General features: G+C 43.1%; 1 protein-coding gene across 8 annotated transcripts in view; it reads right to left on the reverse strand.

Annotated features, from left to right (window-relative positions):
- Heph (polypyrimidine tract-binding protein 1 heph) overlaps positions 1 to 20,897 on the reverse strand; it is a 393,209-nt gene that overhangs the window by 212,480 nt on the left and 159,832 nt on the right. The window contains exon 1 of one of the 8 annotated variants that reach the window (XM_071776621.1): positions 161 to 3,772. The exons of the other annotated variants lie outside the window; for them this stretch is intronic. Coding sequence (XP_071632722.1) covers positions 161 to 163 — 3 coding nt within the window. The 5' untranslated portion in view covers positions 164 to 3,772. Of the gene's footprint in view, positions 1 to 160; positions 3,773 to 20,897 lie in introns of those variants that run through there. 8 annotated transcript variants of the gene reach the window in all.

The raw sequence follows: 20,897 nt of genomic DNA on the forward strand, positions 1-20,897 counted from the left end.
CGTTTTCGATACGATAATTGCTATGAATCGTACGAAGAAGATACACGATTGGATCCGAATTTTCAGATCTACCGCTAGATAATTGTACTGTCAGAGAAGATGGACTAACCTTCGGCAGAATTCCTCGTGGCAACGATTGAGCGAAGAAAGGTGGACTCACCATAGTGTCTTTGATATGATCAACTGGTTGCAGCAGGACCGCCGTGGTACCGAGTGTCCTGTGATGCTGCTGCTGCTGTTGCTGCTGCTGATGCTGCTGATGCTGTTGCTGCTGATGGTGGTGTTGATGATGGGGGTTGCAGTTAGCAACGATGTTGCAAGAGCAAGTGCAGGCGAGGTTGCAGGCCTGCTGAGCACCAAAGAGATGTCCTACCAGCCCCGGGGTGATCGCTGCTGCCGCCGGATTGTTAATGCCGTTTAGCAGGGGCGGGGGCAGGGGCACCGCACCACCCGGGACGAACGGGTACGAATGAAAATACGTGGTGATGGGGGAACGTGTCTCGTCAGCGCCGATGATCGTCTCCGCGAGCCAGGATTTGCTCGTAGGATGCAGGAAGAAATTGCGGCTCGTAGCGGCCGCGAACGACTGCTGCAGGCCCCAGAGGGTCCGTGCGCGTTCCTGTGCGTTCCAGCAGGCACGTTCCACCGACGCGGCCTGGCAGCGAGCGGTTTCCGTTTTGCACGATCGGCTCCACTCGTACGATGGCCACCACAGCTTGAACGAGTACCCTCCCTTGTCCTCACTCCTCCGCCGGTCCCCGTTCAGGGACGCTCGTCCTCCTCGTGTTTCTCTTATTTTTGCTTCTTCGTCGTCCTCCCCTCGGGACAGGACGCTCGATTGGCCGTTTTTTTTTTCTTGTTTTCCTTTCCTCTCGTTTCAACGAACGAGCCGAGTGACGCCCGTTCGATTTCTCGTTACAGCGAGTTCTACGCCGATCTCGATAGAACAGCGATGTAGAAAGAGGGAGAAAGAGAGAGAGCGCACTCAGCTGACGATCGAATCGCGCGGGATTTGCAGATAGTCGTCCGGACGGGAGAAACGCGCGGTTGCAGGTAGTCTCTCTTTGACTCGCGAAGTGATCGCGTAGGACTTTGGTACCCGTACGCGTACGCGAGTACACCAAACAGACTGAATTCTACTTACGAGCTATATACACGTACACATACACACGCACACGCAAAACGTGCACACGCGCTACTCTTACGTTACATCGATACAACAACGACGTGGTCTAAGCGTTATCTACATATGCAATCGAGACAGCCGGATTGAGATCCCTAAATGATACGTGCGAGGATGTTTACCCTAAGAGGAACGACGAACGCGAAACGCGTCGTCGGGAGTGAACTTCCGAATGATTGTCAGTAGTGTGAGCGAGCGGAGAGAGGGCAACACAGTTACAACCACGAAGAGGGAGATCCGCGAAGGGGCGGTTAGTGATGGGTGATAGACAAGAAAGAGAGGGGAAATTTACGTGGTGCGGATTAAAATATGTACTTAGTGTGCGGAAGAGGCGCGAGAGAGACGGAGGCGACCTTCGTCTCTCGATTCGCACGATTCTCTTGCTCGTGTAATTGAAACGACGTAGGTACGTGAAATATATCTTTTTTTTTAACCCTTCCTTCTTCTCTACGCTCCCTTCTTCTCCTCGTTAATCCTCCCTATTAATTCGACGAGCGAACGTTATCCTATCGGAAAAAAAGGTGATACACCTCGAGTTACGCGCTAAGAAAGCTAGCTGAAAATGATTGTCACAAAGATTGACAAAGAGTAGTCCTATTACCGGACAGGGAAAGAGATCCTTAAGTTTCTTTTTTTTTACCTTCTAATACGCCTTAACCTTCTATCACTTTACGGTCCGTTTTTCCTCGCTATTATCCAGCCGTACTCGAATCACGTGTCAGCGTCTCGCGGCATGCCGATCAGATATGTTTTATACGTATAAACGTATATATACGTATGTATAAGTGTAAATATATATATATATATGTATATATATCGATTGTATATATATAATATAGATATTAATGTAGAGCGTGTAGAATCACACGTAGAATCGGTACAGAGGCTGAAGATCACATAAAGAGACACGAAAGTCGATCGCTCGACCTCTTATCTCACACTAGACATGTACATTACCGCCCTGACCTGGGAAAAAAAGTCGCAAATAACTTCCCCTCTCTTTCCCTCGATATGTCCCAACCCACTACAATTACAATTGATTGTCTTGACGCGATTCTCTTTGTTCCTCGACGGTCACCTGACAACGCAGATGTCGCGATTGTTTCTTACTTTTTTTTTGCTCTATTTTACTCCTATCTTTAGCCTAAAAACTTAGCGACGAGACTCGTCTTTATACACATACGTTTTTACACACCTAACACACAACCGAGACTCTCCGTTCTATTACTATTACTTGATTTCTTTCTCAAGTCTCGCGCGGGGGGGGGGGGAGTACTCGCGATGATTTAACGTCTGAACGACTATCGTTTAGTGACTTAATTAACGATTAACGCTTAATCTCGCGAGAGCGAGAAACGCGACGTATCTTTTTTCCGCTGTTTTCTTCTTTCTCTCTCTTTCTCGATCGCTCTTACTCGAGACGATCGGTGGAAGAACTGCTGAAATGGGACAGCCGCGTGCTCCGTTTCGCGTCTTTTTGCAGAGATATGTATACGTCTATTCGTGTCGACTGCTACTCGGCTACTCGGAGGAGTTTCCCTTGCCGGATGTCCGGTCTCTCGTGACTTTCCGCAGCGATTTTTCATTCAGCTTGACATATTTTTTTCCAGCAGCAATCAGGACGATGAGAGGGAGAGCAAGAGGAGCCGGTTAACAGTTCCTTGCCCAGTTTGTTCGACGTGTGTGTGTCGCGAAAACGTGTGTCAACAATACGACGATACGACGACGACGATGTGACGACCTTGAATCGCTCTCGCAGTTCAGTCCGGCAAGCTCTGTCGCTCCACGACACCGGTGGCTCGTGCTCGGCACACACAGACACACACAGACACACACACACACGGGCTCAAAGAGGGGAGACAATCGGGCGCGCAGTCAGAGGGCTGCTTTATGCATGCGTACTCGGCATACAGAAAGAGAGAGCGGGAGAGAGCGAGCGAGGTATAGCGTTAAATGTGCTTGAGGGAGTCTCTTCGCGGCGCTGATCACGTGGACTTGCTCCAACGTTGCCTTCCTTCTGCCTTCTCTCTTCTTCGCGTTGCGTTTCTCAGACGATGGGCGAAGACGGGGCAAAGACGGCAGGCGGCGGCAGCGACGACGGACGACGACGACGTGGACGAGGGTGACGTATGTCGGCTCGTGCGATGCTTTTACTTGCGCGCGCGTACTTCACGGATTCAGGCGCAAGATAAACGAAAGCGGAAGAGAGTCGAGAGAGTTGCTCGCGGCGAAGAAGAAGGAAGCAGACTGGAGGTAGCTGAGACTGTGGGGGGTGACAGTGGCGCGTGTGTGTCTGTCTGTGTGTGCGTTTGTCGTACGAGCGCTTATGCCGCGGGTCTCGCGCTTGTGTGTGGACGTGCGTACCGTGGCGGATGTGTGTCAGTCGGCGGTGAAGGAGTCCAGCGTGGAAGGAGACAGACGTGGCAAGAGATGGAGGAGGAGAAAAAGGAAGGGAAAAAAAGAGGAAGAGAGAATGTGTGTGAGTGTATGTGTGTTGTGTGTGTGTTCGTGAAAGAGAGAGAGTAACTCGGAGGCGGAACGATTAAAGTGCGTCCTACTCGATCGCCTAGCTTGACACAACTGAGAAGCGTCTCTCTCGCGCGGCGCCGCGTAAGCTTCCGCCGCCGCCGCCACCACCGCCGCCGCCGCCGCCACCGCCGCCGTCGCTGCCGCCGCCGCCGCTACCACCGCTGCTGCAGCCGCCGAGTCGGATTACAGCGTATACGCGCCTTTCAAACGTGCCTTTCTCGGCCCCCACCGAGCGAGCGGCGGCGCGTAACCAATGGGGTACCAGAGTACGCCGAGAGGACGCGAACCCGTACGAGACCCATCGAGTCTGCGCGGCGGCGGCAGAGCTCTACTCCCGAGCTTCTCTCCCTCTCGATCCTTCTCCATCCCCTTTCACCCCCGCTGTCTGATCCGCGCACGCCTTCACCTTCCACCCTCGCGGCACCCTCCGACACCCCCGACACGCTACCCCCCCCCCCGCCCACCTGCCCGCCTTCTCTTTGCCGCAACGACCCGCGCGCGCGGACGCGTCCATCTGAGAGGCGCCACCGCGATCCCGAAACCGCTCTCTTAAGCTTCCCCACCCTCCCGCCACCGCGAAACAGACTCTGCGCACGGGTGCTTGCGACTTGCGAGGTAGGGAAGAGCTTGTATTTATTATGCGCTTGAACGGATCCTAGATCTTTCCCGCGAGTGAGCCAAGATTCCATTCGGTTCCGCTCTCCGTGAAAGACTACCTGCCCGTACGTTAGAAGGATTTAAGAAGATGCACTATCCGAACGATTTCAGATACATTGCATTTAGCGAATTTCAATCTCGATTGTTATCGAGCTTTGAAGAAAGACATAGATTTTGTTGACCGATACGAGATAATACGTTAACAATCTTGTATTACAATCACAATCTCTCAAATCGACATATAAAATTAGTGTAGACCTGATAATCTCAATTATTACAACAATAAGTAATTTCGTAAACTCTATAAATAATATCACGATTAAGTATTTCTTCTTAACAAAATATCTATCAAAATATTTCATATTATTGATAAAATTAAAAGTGGTTTTACGTCTAGTCTAATAGTTGATTTTCGCCCCATTGAATGATTTCGTTAATTTTCCCAGACCCACACCTTGCAATTAATGTGGGAGCAGTAACGTTTACGAGCGATACTCGAATGGGTCCTACTTGCCGAGGGTGATTAACATAATAGCCGGGAGTTTAAGGTTAAACATCGGCCATTTAAAAAAAAAACCCCGTTTCTTTTAACGCGCACCGTCATAGTTGCAACTGTGGTGCGCGCCGCTTAACGATAGCGCTCTCCGGGAAAAGTACACTGAAGAAGTTCAATGGATAGCAATAAAGCACCGACGTCGCAAATGGTTCCCTCCACTCAGTCCGGTTGCCCGTTATAGCAATAGGCTGAGGTACGCGCTAAAACAACCGAAACTTTCGCGTTCACCGACCATCCGCGAGTCGAGCAGATGAAAAAGTTTCAGAGACAAATAACGGGATGGGGATGGGAACGCGTAAACAGAAGCCTCGTGAGTGCATCCCCGAGAGCGGGCCCGGGGGGGAGGGAGGGGGCGGGGAATAGGGATGGCGAATCGCTGATTCTCGAGTCGGCGAAGAAAGAGAAAGGTGTAAGTGTGAAGAAAAGAGGGGGCGGAAGGTCGCGCATTGCCATTCGTTCGACGAGCGCTTCTCAGAGCGAGAGTTCGGAGTGTTTGTTCAAGGCGGAGATTACTGTTTTCGCGAAGAGACAGAGAGGTAAGAACGTATAGACAGACTCGGAGAGAAAGAGAGACGGGGAAAGATTCGAGCATAATCACCTCCTTCCATCTCGACGTCCTTGATGTCAGAACGAAAACGGCAGAACTGCCGCCTTACCGTGAAGGGCTTCGACGGGCTCTCTGGGACTGATTGCGTCGCGATCGACGAATTCCAAGTTCCCCAGAAACAAATCTTGAGCAGGATCGATTGCGCTTGTGAATGGATTTGCCCGGAATCGGGCGTTTACGAGGGCGCTTCACTAACCGCCTAAAAATCCCCGGTAATATGATTGTCGAGGAAAGTCGTAACTATATATCGCGACAAGAGGCGCTGCTAAAGAGAGGACCGAAGGAACGAGAGAGAAGTGCGTTGATATTTATATGAAAACCGAGTTCAATATCGACATCTAATTACTCTCAGTGATGGTGAACATTGAACTGATCGATCGAGAAACCTATTTGTTGAAATAATCAGGCATGGAACGCCGGACACGCTTTCAGGACTTTTCAGAATAGCATAATGAGTTTCGTTTTAATAAAAACCGGCAAAGAATTTTTACCGGAAAATTCTATTACATCAGATGTACCTCCGTCTAAAAGGAGAGTTGGTGACGTCAATAGAACGCCATTATACAAGCTAAAACTGGAGTGTCCGTAGTCATTGTAATGCTTGCAACTTTCATAAAGGACGCTTTGTCCGCTCTCTCCGCGGTGCACGAGTATCAAGCTTGTCATGTAAAATTATGTAAAAAAACGTACTGTTATTTAAAAACGTATACCAAATTGGTAAATATTTGCAGATTTCAAATTAGAAGCTGTATCTTTCGAGCGCACTCGTCCTAGATTTATTTCAGCGATTTTTAATAAACCTCCACGGGGCGCGCACTAGTACTGTTTTCTATCTACGTTTACATTTCCAAATGTCATTTCATTTAAACTGCACTTTCGCGTTTAAAATACCTATCGTCAAATATAGAAAATGAAATATGTTATAAAATACGAAAGCGCGGTAACAAAACAAAATGAAACAAAAATAAAATGAAAAATTTTAGACAGCTCCAACTATTTGCCGTAGTTTTCATCAAATTGCAATATGCCGTAGGCTTATTATATAAATAATAAATTCAGTAATCCTTGTTTAACTAAGCACAGTACGGCGAAATACGAGGTCGAGGCAAATAATCCTAGCTGTCAAAAAAAGTGCTGCACAAAACCACGAAATGCGAAATCTTTAAAGATTTCTCAGCGCGCGCTTGGTCGAAATGCGGCGAAACGTCAAATGTTCGCAATTTTCGGTAAATTATCCAAGTTAATTTCGCTTTGATCCTCGCCTAAAACTAAACCGCGTATCGCACAATCGCTTTAACGTTCATTATCGGCCGTCCGTAGCGTTTTACACATATTTTTAATTACGTCAACGAAATTAAAGCCGCGCAACTGAAAAGCAGCTGTGCGCCTTTACTTGTGAAAAGTTTAATTAACTTACTAAAAGCTTTGTGTGCCAGAGAAAACGATGTCAAAGGGGGCCGCGGCAGCGCTTACCTGTAAACAAAAATTATTACGGGAATTATTCGCGAACCTCGTCGTATTAATGCAATAAATAATACATGTTGATTCAAACAGTCGTCAAAAAGTTTATATTCAATAAAGAACAATGCGAGTAATATAGAATTAAAAAAAAAATAATAAAAACTTTATCTGCAATTTACTGCTGTATATCATTTTGCAATCTCTCTCTATACAATTAACTCGTTTATATTCATAATAATAACGTATAATAAATATAAAGTAATATATATAAAGTATAGTAGATGAAATGGCATAAACATGTTTATTAATATTAATATCTCAATTAATATTAAAACAACTGTGTGATGCTTCCTATACAATATTTCCAAATACATAGATTTCCTTAAAAATATCATTTCCGTTATTAATCATATATTAATCATTTTATCAATATTCAATATTTATACGTTCTAAACATGTTGACAATAACTTTATATATATACTTTGGAACATGTTAATAATCAAAAGCATGCGAAAAGACGAGGTCGGAGCAAACTCCGACGCTCTCTACTCCAATGTATTCTTAGCTTGCGTCACTAAGCACTTAATACACAGCATACGAAACCTATCTATACATCGCAAGTGATGTTGTAAATAATCGAAATTCCAAAATAATTAAAATGTGTTTTATAACTATACTATTAAAAACTACATTTTACAAACAATTAAAGATTACATTTAAAAAATATTATGTGTATGTATTTCTTTCTCTCCTCCAATATTATATAACATATACTTTATATACATATTTTATTATGACATGCTGTTATATTCGTTAGTTTTATCGCTTAATCAAGTTTAACGTTAAACTTACGAAGCGCGATCGTTGTGAAGCTGTTTCAAGGATTTAATCGTTTCTCTGGCCGAAGGAGGCGGCTCGCGCAGTCGAAAGAGGCTGCGAATTTCTACAAACCTCGCCCCTAATATAGCGCTAATAACGCACATCGCGCGCCTGAACCCTCCGGGAGAGTAGGTGCGAACGAAATCGCGAGGAACGTTAGAGTGATCGTTAATCCCGCCGTGCCGACGACTTAATACGTCGGGCAAACCGTTTCGCGCCCTCCCGGGGCCTACCGCCCGTTCTCTCTAAGCCCCGGTGAAATTACTACGGGAGTAAGCAGTATGCAGATCGCGAAATCGCGACGTACGTTAAGGATTAACTCGGGCGCGCCGGCCCGGAGGGGCGCAAAGAGGATCCGCTCGCGCGAAATCGGGAAGTCGAAATGCCGCGCGACAGCTGCGGCACTCGCCCGTTTAATCTATTTGATGAGCCCCTCGTCCCTTCTCAACTATTTCTGGAAACCGTTAAGTTCTCCCTCAAATTTAAACGACTGTGCTAACGTTTTCGGCTCCGCGAAAAATACCGATTCGCGGTATCCCAGCATGTACCTATTATTATCTCTAATTGACAGTTTTTATGTAGAGAGAGAAACAATATCAAAAATTGAGTAATTTGGAGCTCCATTAGGAAGTCAATTTTCTCCGGAGAGACAAACGTAACAAGACAAGTAGTTTGTATCAGAAAAATAATTTGTAATTTATATTCGGAAGCAAGGTTTTTTTTAACTTACTGATACAAGTAAATTACTATACATTAACGAAAGCTAAATTGATAACTAATAATTTCGTGCGTTAAGAAGGAACAACAGCAAGACAGTGATAACATATAAATTGCTGCCAAAGCAGTGATCTTTGAATAATTCAGTATTGACAAATCGTTTACGCGTTCTCAGCTCGGCTCGAAGCTCGATTACGAGTCGATCCGTACGCGTTTGATTTTCATAAACGATAAATCGCTCCCGATAATAATCCATTACGATTTCTTGCGCTTATACTCCGGACAATCTTCCCGTCAATCGTCCGCACTCGACATCAATCATCCGCCGCAATTTAATAGGCGGGACAGCTGCCATGCGTAAACCGATTCGTCGGTGGCGCACCGTTAGCGGATGACCGCAATAATGATTCGTCCAAACAAAATTATGCGCCGTCGATTTTGACCGATAACTGTCGTCCCCTCAAATTCGCTCTCGCGCGAATTCCGTCTCGATATCGACATCGACTTGCTCGCGTCGTAACAAAAAATTATCGGACACCGAAAAAAACTGCATGCCACACCTTTTTCGCCCGCAAGAAACTTTCGGCCCCCAGAGAATTCTCTCGTACAGCTCGTTTTCGGTACGAAAATATCTGGTCGCTCCTTTCTCGCTGTTCCCATTTCCCTGTGCGACAATCGACGAATTTGCGCGACCAGAAATCAGCAGACGAGAGGTCACGACGACATCGCACTTCGCCCGGTCAATCACGCAATCGACGTGTGAGATAAGGTGCGAAGAGGTCAAACGAATTTTCGTAAATACGTACAGTCTTTCCGCTTTTGTTTTATTTATTAACTCTCCGCGGTAGACGCGTGAGGTGTATTTTACACCCCAGCTTCTTTTTTCGTAATGAGTGTTCTAAACTCATTTCAATATAGAACCGATTATTATCGAAAAAAACGTTAAAATTATAGTTTCAACCTATTAAAAAAATATATACTTTAAGATATGTGCAACAATGAATAATATTAAACAGAAAACGATAAATATTAATTGATTTAATATTTATAACATAAATAATATGTAGGGTGTAATTTACATCCCTTTTACGTTTCAAATTTTTATGCGCCCACTCTGGGCTGCGTTTCAAAATTCAACTTTGGTAACTAAAATCTGTAGTTTACGTCACGTACACTATAGAATTTTAGTTACCGAGGTTAAATTTTGGAATGCAGCCCTGAAGGGTTAAGGAAATACTCTGATTTTAATCGAATACACTGAACATCGCAGATGCTCGTATGTCACAAATACGTTCTTCCTTCGATCAATTCAGCTTCAATTTAATTTGGTATTTTTCAAGGTTATCCGAGAGTCGAATAAACCGATATCGGATAGCCGAGCGGACTGACGTTGGTTAACGAATCTCCGATATTAATCGGCGCAACACGTCAACTCTAGGATCTAAATGCGAATTTTCAAATAGAGATTCGATATTCGCGCTAACGAGCGTTCGTCAGATAAACATTTCAACGCGACGACGGAAAAGCGATACGATGAGCAACAACGACCGGGAATCGTTAACCGAAGCACGGTAATCGTACTCCAAAACAGGCGATTCATAAACCGCCGCATGGGAATGGGAATGGAGATGGGAAATGTTCGCGTTTCGCGCGTGACACAGGCTCAAACGACAATCTTACCCCGCTAAATATGTTATTCCGCGATGAATATAATGATCGCGCGCGTGCATCGTTTTACGCTTTGTCGAGGAAACGGAGGCGGGAACGGCCGCGAGGTACTTTACACGCGACGTGTACACGGCGCTAGTTAATCAAGTAGTTAATCGTCTAATCATCCCCTGGCGATCAAGGCCGACGGTTTTCCGGCGGATTTCTCGACGGAACCGATCTTATCCGCCGGAAGTCACGCGACGCGCAGAAAACTCTTACAGCAGCGAATCGCTCGTCGTTACCTCCCGCGACCAATCGTCACGGTTCTTTTCCACAATACCGCCACGGTGTTGTGGAAAAGTTTGTACGATAACATCAGAAAACACGATAAAATAGACTGATGACGAATGGATCGTAATGACTAATGACAAATACGGGGATGTATTCGCGGCGAAACTTTTCGAGATAGGACGAACTCGCGTCGTTCGAAAGATGAAAACTTTAAAGAACCGTCTATACAATAGCCGTAAGAGTATGCAGTAAGACGTAAGCAGTAAGCTATTGACTAATGGGATTTTTACAATTCAAGACTAATTGACTGTGGTTGGTCAATAGCTTACTGCTTACGTCTTACTGCATTCTCTTACGACTATTCCAGACGGTCCTTAAGATTACAGGAATCCTCCAACATGAAAAAAAATATCTAAAGTGCGATGAAAGACGCGTCAAGATCTCGTTGAAATAACTCTTAAGTTCCTATATATATATAGCTCTGGTTTTTCTCAACTCTCGGCGATTGGATAAGCGCGGATCACGCGCCTCAATCTCTTTTCCCTCCGTCGTCGTCCGCTGCGGAATCGCGAATCTGCCTGATCCTGGGGCCCGACGCGACGCGACGCGACGCAACGCCCGGAGAACGAGGTGAACGGGTTTCCTGTAGATTTCAGTTACAGCCAGTGGGAAGCCAATAGTTAGGCTGTCGCGGGTAATAGGGGTTGATGCATGGCTCCCACGACGCGGCGCGGTCCCTCTCGATCTGCCATTCTTCCGACCGCGCCACCCCCGTATGCCGACCATCACCCGCCGCCCGCTCTTCTCACCCCCTCTCTCGCCGCTATCCTTCTCAGGCCCGCCGAATCCACCATTCACTCCTCTCGCGAGTCACTCTTTATTTATTTAAAGCCCCGAGCGACCGGCCGTCCGCGGTCTGCACGGAGAGTACCTGGCATTTCCGATGGGATTTAACCGCGCGAAAGGGATTCGGCTCGTACACATTCGCATACATCGTGAGAGATAGAGATATAGATATAAATAGAGATAGAAACAGATTGAAAGAGAGAGAAAGAAAGAGAGCGAGCGAGCGATCGCTTCCCTATTTCCGCCGGTTTCGTTTCCGCGAGAGTTACCGTCCGTCGTCGCGATTTCCATGTCTCTTCTGGTTCCCAGCAGACCGATTACGCTTTTGGACGACCGTACTGGTCATCTTCCCATTCTTCTACTCTATGCTCGCCTATGTCGATTTATTGCGCTGAGAAGCCCGAAATTGCGAAATTTCTCGTTCGAAGGCGTACCGGAATATGGCTATAAACCATTGACTTTCGGCATTTCGGAAAATAGACGGCAAAAATGTTAGTCATGTGGCAATTCAAATATTCAATTAGTTAGTCGGTTGGTTTTACGAGAATATCGCTAATAATCGAGATAAAGAAGTATCGATACGATGTGTTTTTATTCTATCCCGAAAATTTATTGTCGGATTTACTTATCGGGATGTAAACGTAAGGACATCTGGGGAACGGGGAGAGAAAAAAGGAGGGTACCTCGTCAGGAGGATCCGCAACAAGAAGTGAAAGCTCAGGGCGGTCCGGTCTGGAGACGAAAATCCCTTTCGTCGATACCTCACCCTTCGGAACCGAAGGATTAGCGAGGATCGAAAACTCGGGTGATTTGTAGCCGACGGGCAAATAGAATCCTGACACGGCCAACAAAGTCCGCGCGACGGAGAACGGAAAAAGCTTGTTTACACGGCTAAAGCGACGAAAAACATTTTCCGTGTATCTTTTGTTGACCAAATAGAAAGCAGGTGTTAACGACACCGGCCTCGTCCTGCCACGCGCTGCGCATTGCCCGTTATTAAACCCCTATCTATTAACACCGTCAATTGATAACGTTTATTTCGGACTCGCGCTTGAACATTTGTACATCTTACGTGTGTATATATATATATATATATATATATATATATATATATATATATCAGAGTAAAGCGAGGATTTTTATCGAGAAACACAAACGTGTAATTCGCGCGACACGATTCAATCGCCAACTTTTACCGGCCGAAAGCAAACGCGCTAGCGCCCGTATCTCGGGCGAGGATGAGCGTTTCCGGGTTAACAAGTTTCCATCAGTTCATTACCCTACCTACCCGAGTAAATAAATCATTGCCACGAATTGCGCCGGCTGGGACTCCTCCGCGATCTTTGCCGTCTAGTTTCGACATCTACGAGTTTACCCCCGGTGCAACGGGCCGTGGCTCTCGATTAAGATCTCGTTCGAGAGGCTGAGATACACACGCGCGCATACACACACACACACACATATATCTCGGTGCTTGTATACCCAGTCAAGTGTACATAGCTTGCTCCTTGCTGACAATTGCGTCAAGATGCGAAACGCGAGGACCATCATTACGTAACAGACGCGAGATGCGGCGGTGCGAAGCCACCCTTAAATTACTAGCAGATCGTCATCAAACAATCCCCGCGCCTCGCGATTCATGAACACCTAGTTTGCTTTAATCTCACGGAAGATTAACGAAACGTTGAAAGATTTCAATCTGCTCACCAGAGCTGATATTACGCGTTTATAAATTCGATAGGTTAAGTCAGGCTCTTTCGTCTTAATTCGATCGTTGCTAATCACTCTCGTAATTCATATGAGATAACAACCACTTGTCATCTCTTTTCACGCTCATCAAGAAATTCCTCAAAAACTTGCGAAAGCATGACAGCCTTCAATCGTGTGACATAACGATGCGCGACCTTATTTTCAGTTCCTTGTCACAAGCGTGAAGGTTGCGCGATAAGAATATCGCAGACACGAGGCATGCCTGAGCATGCATTTTTTTTTTTTTACGTCACTGATAATTCTCAAAGATAAGGTGACCTCGTAACGTTGAACGTGCACGTTCTTGAAGAATCTTGGCTTTCGCGACGAGGATGTATGCGACCTCGAGACAATTTGCAACGCAGCTGGCGCTTCTTAGAGGATAGCAAACGTATCAAATTCCACGTTCATTGTGCAATCGCAACAATGGCTCGATAAAACGCGGACCGACACAACGTTTCTCCTACGAGACTATCATCGCGGGGAAGAATGCACGCGAAGAATTTGCGACCGAGTGACCCGCGAAGTGCGAGAATGCATGGGACGCATCTAAGAGGAAAAACAAATTCCTAATCGATTTTCGAGACTCTTATCATCGGGGCTCGAATATTATTCCGGTAAGAGACGGTACTCTCCTCGGTCTATTCGAGGTCTACTTGGGCATTTTTACTGCGTTCCATAAAAATTCTTGGTCTAATAGCTCGTAGTCGAGAAACGGCGGAGTAGGCTGAAGAGGAGAGAGCTAGTGTTACAGCTGGGATACAGGAAGTAAAATAAAAGCCGGATAGTCACGTATATATTATAGACAGGCTGACCCTCGCGTAACTTCCGATCCAATAAACCCGAAGCCCATTAAATTCGTGTAATAAAAAAAATAATAGAACATATCAAAAGCAACCGATCTGATCTTACGGTGCTGATGCGTAAATTAGGGCAGCTTCTCTTGAAAAATGTACTAACGAAATAAGCCATTGTTTAGAATTTCTTTTCGCAGCCTAGTAACGCGGCCAGATAAAATTAATTAAACGGGGGAAAATATAATGAAATTCATGTAACGGTTACATAATCGAAGTTTCGAAAAGGCACTTTCCAAATTTCAATTAATTCTCGATTATCATGATTAAATACGAAATCTAAACTCGCTAAAGTCAGGCGACATTTCGCTGGCATTAACTGCCTAAACATTAAACAAGAGTTTAATAACTCCTAACTTTAATTACACTTTGATACCTTCTTTATCTTTACCCGATCCAATTTTTCAGAATCAGAATCTATTCGAGAGTTTGCGAACGTGAATACAATTATCATTTCACAATACTTAGCGAACGATACGTGTCCTCCAGGCGTTTACTTTCGAGGAATGCTCCGCAGTTCCTTCGCCTGGAGAGCACATTTGCGGGAGCAACTCTCAGACAGTAACGTGTTTAATCGCGTGAACGCGCACGACTCTGTACAGCCGACAGATGCTCTCAACTGTACGTATATACTTCGTAAAGTTCAGAGTTGTTAAAGGGAAAACACGTGACCGGAATTATCTGTAAAGATGAAATAATATTGGGTGTCTCAAGATAAATCTTATGAATACACTTTATGCGAAGAGAAACTGCGAACACTGTTCTATCGGTCGTAAGAATTAACTATAAGCACGAAGTGTCAGATTGCGTATCAACGCAGATAAAAAGAAATTTATGCATTTTTAATTCATCATTATCAACAAGTCCTCAGTCCGAAAACCGGTTGGACGCATATCTCCATCCTCTCCTGTCCTGAACTGACCTACGCATTTCCCTGAAAGTATAGAGCATCCTACGTCTTTGACTATTTATGAGCAACAATCTATAATCTGGGTCTACATCTACCTCTATTTATTCTCATACGCCTCCAATATGTCGCAGGTGTCCTACCATCCTATGGTATCTCTCCTACTCTTTATTGTTTTCCATATATTTCCCTTTTCCTTAATTCTTTCCATATACTTCCCTATATTGCTAACCCTATCTATCTACGGTATTCTCATCATGCGCCTGAGGCACCATATTTCGAAACGCTTCTATTTTTCCTAGAATTTTTAATTACAAGTATTATTACGTATAAATTTTACATTACATAAAAATTTACATGTACCAGGAGAATGTACATCTCTCAAAAAGTTAAACATTGCGACAGCAACGTGTGTCCCATGAGAAACGAAAAAGCTCGCGCTGCCGTTGCGCGCTTGAGATAGACAAGTCGCATTAAGCGAAACGCTTAAGTGCGGATCGACGCGAGATAGCGAACGTAATCCGTAAATGAGCGAAGCAGCGACTTCCGGCACTAAGCAGCCGGCTGACTTTGATTAATCGTGCGAAAAGTCCGGCTCCTAAGGTTCCGCGAATTCCGTATTAACTCCCAAATTGGCGTAATTCCTTCGTCCAAAACGTTTGACCTCTCCCGACGAGGGAATCTTAGTTTTGTCGCATCCCCATTTAGTCCTAATGCACGAAGCACGTTCTCTCCCCTTTAATCTCGTGGTCGAGGGGAACCGCGCTCCACGAAGCGTGGAATGGAACACGGAGATTCGCTGCTTTGTGCTGCCATAAAAATGGTAATAACGATAACGCACTCACAATGCGCTCCGTTTACCGTGATATTTTATATGCGATATTTATTGTGTCGTTTATCCCGCATCCACCCGAGCCCTGACGTTTCTTATACGCTATTACATCATAATCCCATACATGAGACATACATGTAAACGTATATAGTTAAAAACATCGCGAATGTAACCCCGATCGTAAATAAGAATTAAGAACGGCGTTGCAACGCTGCATAATGCAAATTGATCAAGCAAGTAGGCAAAAGAAAAAGATATACAAAGAAATGCCATAATTCGTAATCAAATTGCTATTATTTATTCATTTATTGTGTAAGCAATAGACACAAAAATGTAAATAATTTATCCGGGGAAATGTCTGATCATTCAAATTAGGATAGCCTTAACGGATTGAAGTAAATTGATGATTCGCATCCGTATTCGTAATTGTACAGAGAAATTAGCGATTTGCTATAGAGGCGCCTTCTCATTAGACGCGCGTAGCTTCCTAAAAGATTCTTTCTGATCGTTCCAACAACCTGAGAGAAGCTACGTAAAGGTGCATCAAACGAAAGTGATAAGATAAAGAATCGCGCAGACTAAGAGAATAAGCGGCGCTGTTGAAGCGGGTTATTTATAGATAATTCTTTGTGTAATTATATTTCATTTAATAATACATGAAATGTTTAATGTACAACGGGCAGAGTAAATTTAATAATGTTCAATAGATATTATTAATTGAACATTATATTACCGACTTGCTATTCTAGCGGACACAATTAAACTTGCATAAAAAATTATACGGTACGAATTTAAACTGTAAAGGCTATAAAAGTTACAGGTTGTAAATCGCAATTATACGCCGCAAATTGAGAATTCTCTGATCACCGTTATATATTCAGTGTAGTTCTCCTGTGTCATACATGACGATTTAACATCATCTCGTGTAAAATGATTGAAAATATATGAACACATCATTTTCGCATTGATCCAATCACATCAATAATGCGCTATTACATCTTTATCTTAGCTGAAAGTCCGGTAACTAAAGAACTAAAGATAAAACGATAACTGAATGTTGACAGCGTAATCCGACAAGCATGGAGTGCAACAGAGCTTCGTTAAACCAACTGTAACAAGTATAATAAAGAGAGAGAGAGAGAGAGAGAGAGAGAGAGAGAGAGAGAGAGAGAGAGAGAGAGAGAGAGAAAGAGATTAGTGCATACGAGGGACAATGGAACTTTACGCAGAACTGAATTCGGCCGCGAAACTTCCATTTCGCGGCAGAACACAGCCGTGACAGCAAACAACATTGTTACAATGTACGCGAAATGTTTTTTGAAAAAAAGGGAGGCGGAAAAAGAAACGTTCAGCAAACTCAGCCTTGTATTTGCGTTTTTCTTTTCCAATCGGAGCAAACACGGAGCGACCCACAAGCGCCAAAGCATAGGCAACATTCGACCCACAAACGCTCACACAGATTCACACAGGAATAGAAAGAAAAAGAAAGAAAGAAAGAAAAAAGAGGAAAAAAGAGACAAGAGTGTTCAGCACGGACGGACGCACGCTTAGAGACGAACGTACACGGGCTCGGGAGCCGCACGTACGATGGTACGATTCAATCGCACCCTTAATTAGCACACTCAATTAAACACACACGAGCGCGCAGCTCGGACCCGCACCGCAACCCAGCAGAGACTGTGCCACGCGTGGAGTTTTTGCGTTTAAACTGCGTTAGAGGATCGAATTACGGACAATTACACGCCGGTTGAGCGAACTGTTTGTTTCGCGCAAACCGAATTAAAGAGAGGGCGAAAAGCGTCATGACGAAGTACGTAGGAGATCAAGCGGGGAGGATAACTTCTCTGCGGCTTCTCTTTAGAAGTATATATTCCCACAGCTGTCGACCCTCTTACGCGTTATATCTTTGTAACAGCTTTTCGAACTTTTTTTTCTCAAATAGTAAATTAAAGTTTATCTCTTCGATACATTAATACTGAATAAGAAGAAATCTAATTAAACAGCAAGCAGAAAAAAAATTATCATCGAGAAATCGAAACTTTCGCAGAAACTTCCACAGTCAATAAAATTTTGTAGTTTATAATAGTAATTTTATCAAGTCATCTTTTATGATTATTCAAATTAAAAATTTAATCAAGAAAATCAAGAATTCTCTTTCACAGAATGCTTCTCCTTTTGTGATACATTTGTTAAATATTGCGAATAAGGTAACATTACATAGAAACACATATCGCACGCTGGTTAGACATACTACACGGCTGGTTAGACTTTTATAGTTCTCTAGTTATAGACTTTACATTGTCTTCGTAAATGTGCGAGTTCGAAGGAGCGTTGTACAATATGACGGAAGATAGCAGCACGTCGGAGTAATATGCGTTCTCAGATCCAACACGTGCCGCACTAAAATCGTACGAGGGCTCAATTTTCCATTTGCTACCAGCGTGGATACCTCCCGATTTCGCTATTCTCCCGCGCGGATTGCGGTGGAAGCGTTTATTGGAAGATCGTACCGGAGCCCGTTCTCTTCCGCCTTTATCGCGCTTTAATAAATAGGATAAATTCCTTTCTCATTAATGGGAAATGCAAGCTTTCAACGTGCTGAACCGGAAGATTCTTTTTTAACGAAATCTTCAGGATATGTGAAAATACCTCCATCTATCCTGGAGCTATCTAAAGATTAAGCGTCCACTTCGCGAAGCATCCGCGCCGAGAAGAATTCCCATTGTCGGACTCATACATCGAACAGTTACGACCGAGTTAAGCTCTTCGCGAAGCTCGGCATCGACCAGAGATATTCCCGGACGATCGGAGCATATTATAGGCGATATCGTATCGCAGCATCTCCGTTCTTGCCCAGCCCATTTCCAGTGGGAGGCAGCACAAGGTAGATCGCGTGACAACCGCATTGTCTATGACGAAATTCTCGATGCCTGTTTACCGCCACTTGCCTCAAGTGCACAGGGAGACAATGGCCGGACGAAAAAAGTCCGATACTTCGGGCGAGTGCGGCGGGATGAGTATATAAGCGCTCGCTACAAGAGATGAGCCGCTTTCTAAGACTTGAACTTGAAGAGGTGCACCCTCGAGACTGCATCGAGAGGGGGGGAGGGAATATAGAGAGGACGTAGGAGAGGGATACTTTGATTATTTCTCATGTATGAAACTTTTCGCACACCAAGCAAGGAGTCAGGATTAATTGAATACACCACGGCGTTAATGTAATTAAAATTTGATTTACTCCTCGGTTACTCGCCCTGCTCTTTGTGCAAATAATGAACAATAACGCGCTTGCATCATCCAAAATTAAAATAATTATAGTAGAAAGGATGGAGTACTATTGTACATCGCAGTACATTAATAAGGCTTGAACCATTTTTTTAAATTAAATATTATAATTCAAGTAATTATAAGAATATTTTTTAGCAACAGTAAATTTTATATAAATGTTATTAAATACTTTAATTTTAAAATTAACAACCGTTTATTGGCTACCAAAAATATATTGTAGTAGATTTTATTATCTAAATACATTTCCAATGCTTTTTTATACACGAGTAATTTATACTTTTATCATATAAATTTAAATGTAATATAAAATATAATATAATATTTTAATAAAAATATTTATGTACAATTATAAAATTTTAACAATAACATTAATGCATAATATATTTTTATACGTTACTCAATATAAATATGAAAACTTTATAAATTCAATAAAAATATTTTCTACAAATATATAAATCATCTAGTAAAATTTTTAATTAGTTTCATTCATTGGAAAAAATTCACTGGGTTTAGTACAAATGTAAAAACTTTATTTTTTTCCCAAACTATATTAATTTACGTAAAGTAAATAATTAAATAAAGAATCATCAATATACGTAATAATTTCCAATTAAAAATTGCTTTATTGAATGTTATAGAATATTATTTTATTAAATGTTATATTCAGCTGTATATTGTTACGTGGATAAATTAAAATATAATTAAAGCATGGATTATAAACGCGTTAAAGCCACAGTTATAAAGCCATCAAGAATTAACGCGTCCGGCAAACTCTTCAACGTATAAATTATCGATTCTTATTGGAATAAATTATCGGACTCTTAGACACTCTTAAAAGCTTGCGCGGAAACTTTCTGTCTCAGTAAATATCGGATATTTTGCGAGACGAGTTTTATTTCCTCACCTTTCTTACTCTTGAAAAGAAATTTCCAACTGTGCTTACGCATCAACCTCCTGTTTCCATCGGCAATCTAAAAATCCCGTTTACGCCGCTGATTGCACTGTTCTATCGTTATCTCTCGCGCGGAAAACTTTTGCGAACCGAATGCTGAAAAGTTGTCAAACTAAGTGACGTGCTAAAGAAAGGAGCGCCGCGCTAGTCAGGAAGACATTGTTATTCCTGTGAAAATCGTTTCGAGACCTGACAGAACACATCGTTAGATGCATCTCGGCACAAAACATCTCATCACAGATTCAAGATATTGTTTTATGCTCGGTGCATAACGTGCAAGATGGCCGACAAAAGATATTTAATCGTAAGTTTCTAAAAGCATATAAAGTTAACAAGTTTTCGTTAAAAGCTTACAATATTTCTCCTAAACTCCAATGTTTTATAATTTCTTAGTAATTTATTATACATTTCAATTAGAATTCTATTATTATATCATTACATTATAATTCAAACAATTAAAATTAAGACATATTAAATTGTTTCATTATATATTATTAATATACACATACATGTAATGTTTAATTTATTAAAATCTTTCAACGTCCAAATATTCATCGTTCAAATATTATTAATGGCTCAGTGACACAAACGCCATTTTTCCTGACTCGGTCTCTAATAATAAATAATTTGACGGAAACCGCAATTCATTGTAATAGATATGTTACGTATCAAATTACTTTGTCAGCAGTTACGACATGGTTGCAAAAGCAATTTATACTGGACACATTTTTTAAACTCACGTTAGAACAAACATTCTACAATTTATATATATCGTGTGTATATTTAGAAAAATTTACTGTGCAATAAACGCATACGCAGCCATTAACTGTGCACAATTATTCGTTAACGGAAAATGCAAAAGACACATTTTCCTCCATAAAAGAGACAGCTGACGCAGCGTTAAAAATTTCTCGCGAGTCAGAACGATTTAGTATCCT

This window comes from Temnothorax longispinosus, chromosome 4 (assembly GCF_030848805.1).
Source record: "Temnothorax longispinosus isolate EJ_2023e chromosome 4, Tlon_JGU_v1, whole genome shotgun sequence".
NCBI lineage: Eukaryota > Metazoa > Arthropoda > Insecta > Hymenoptera > Formicidae > Temnothorax > Temnothorax longispinosus.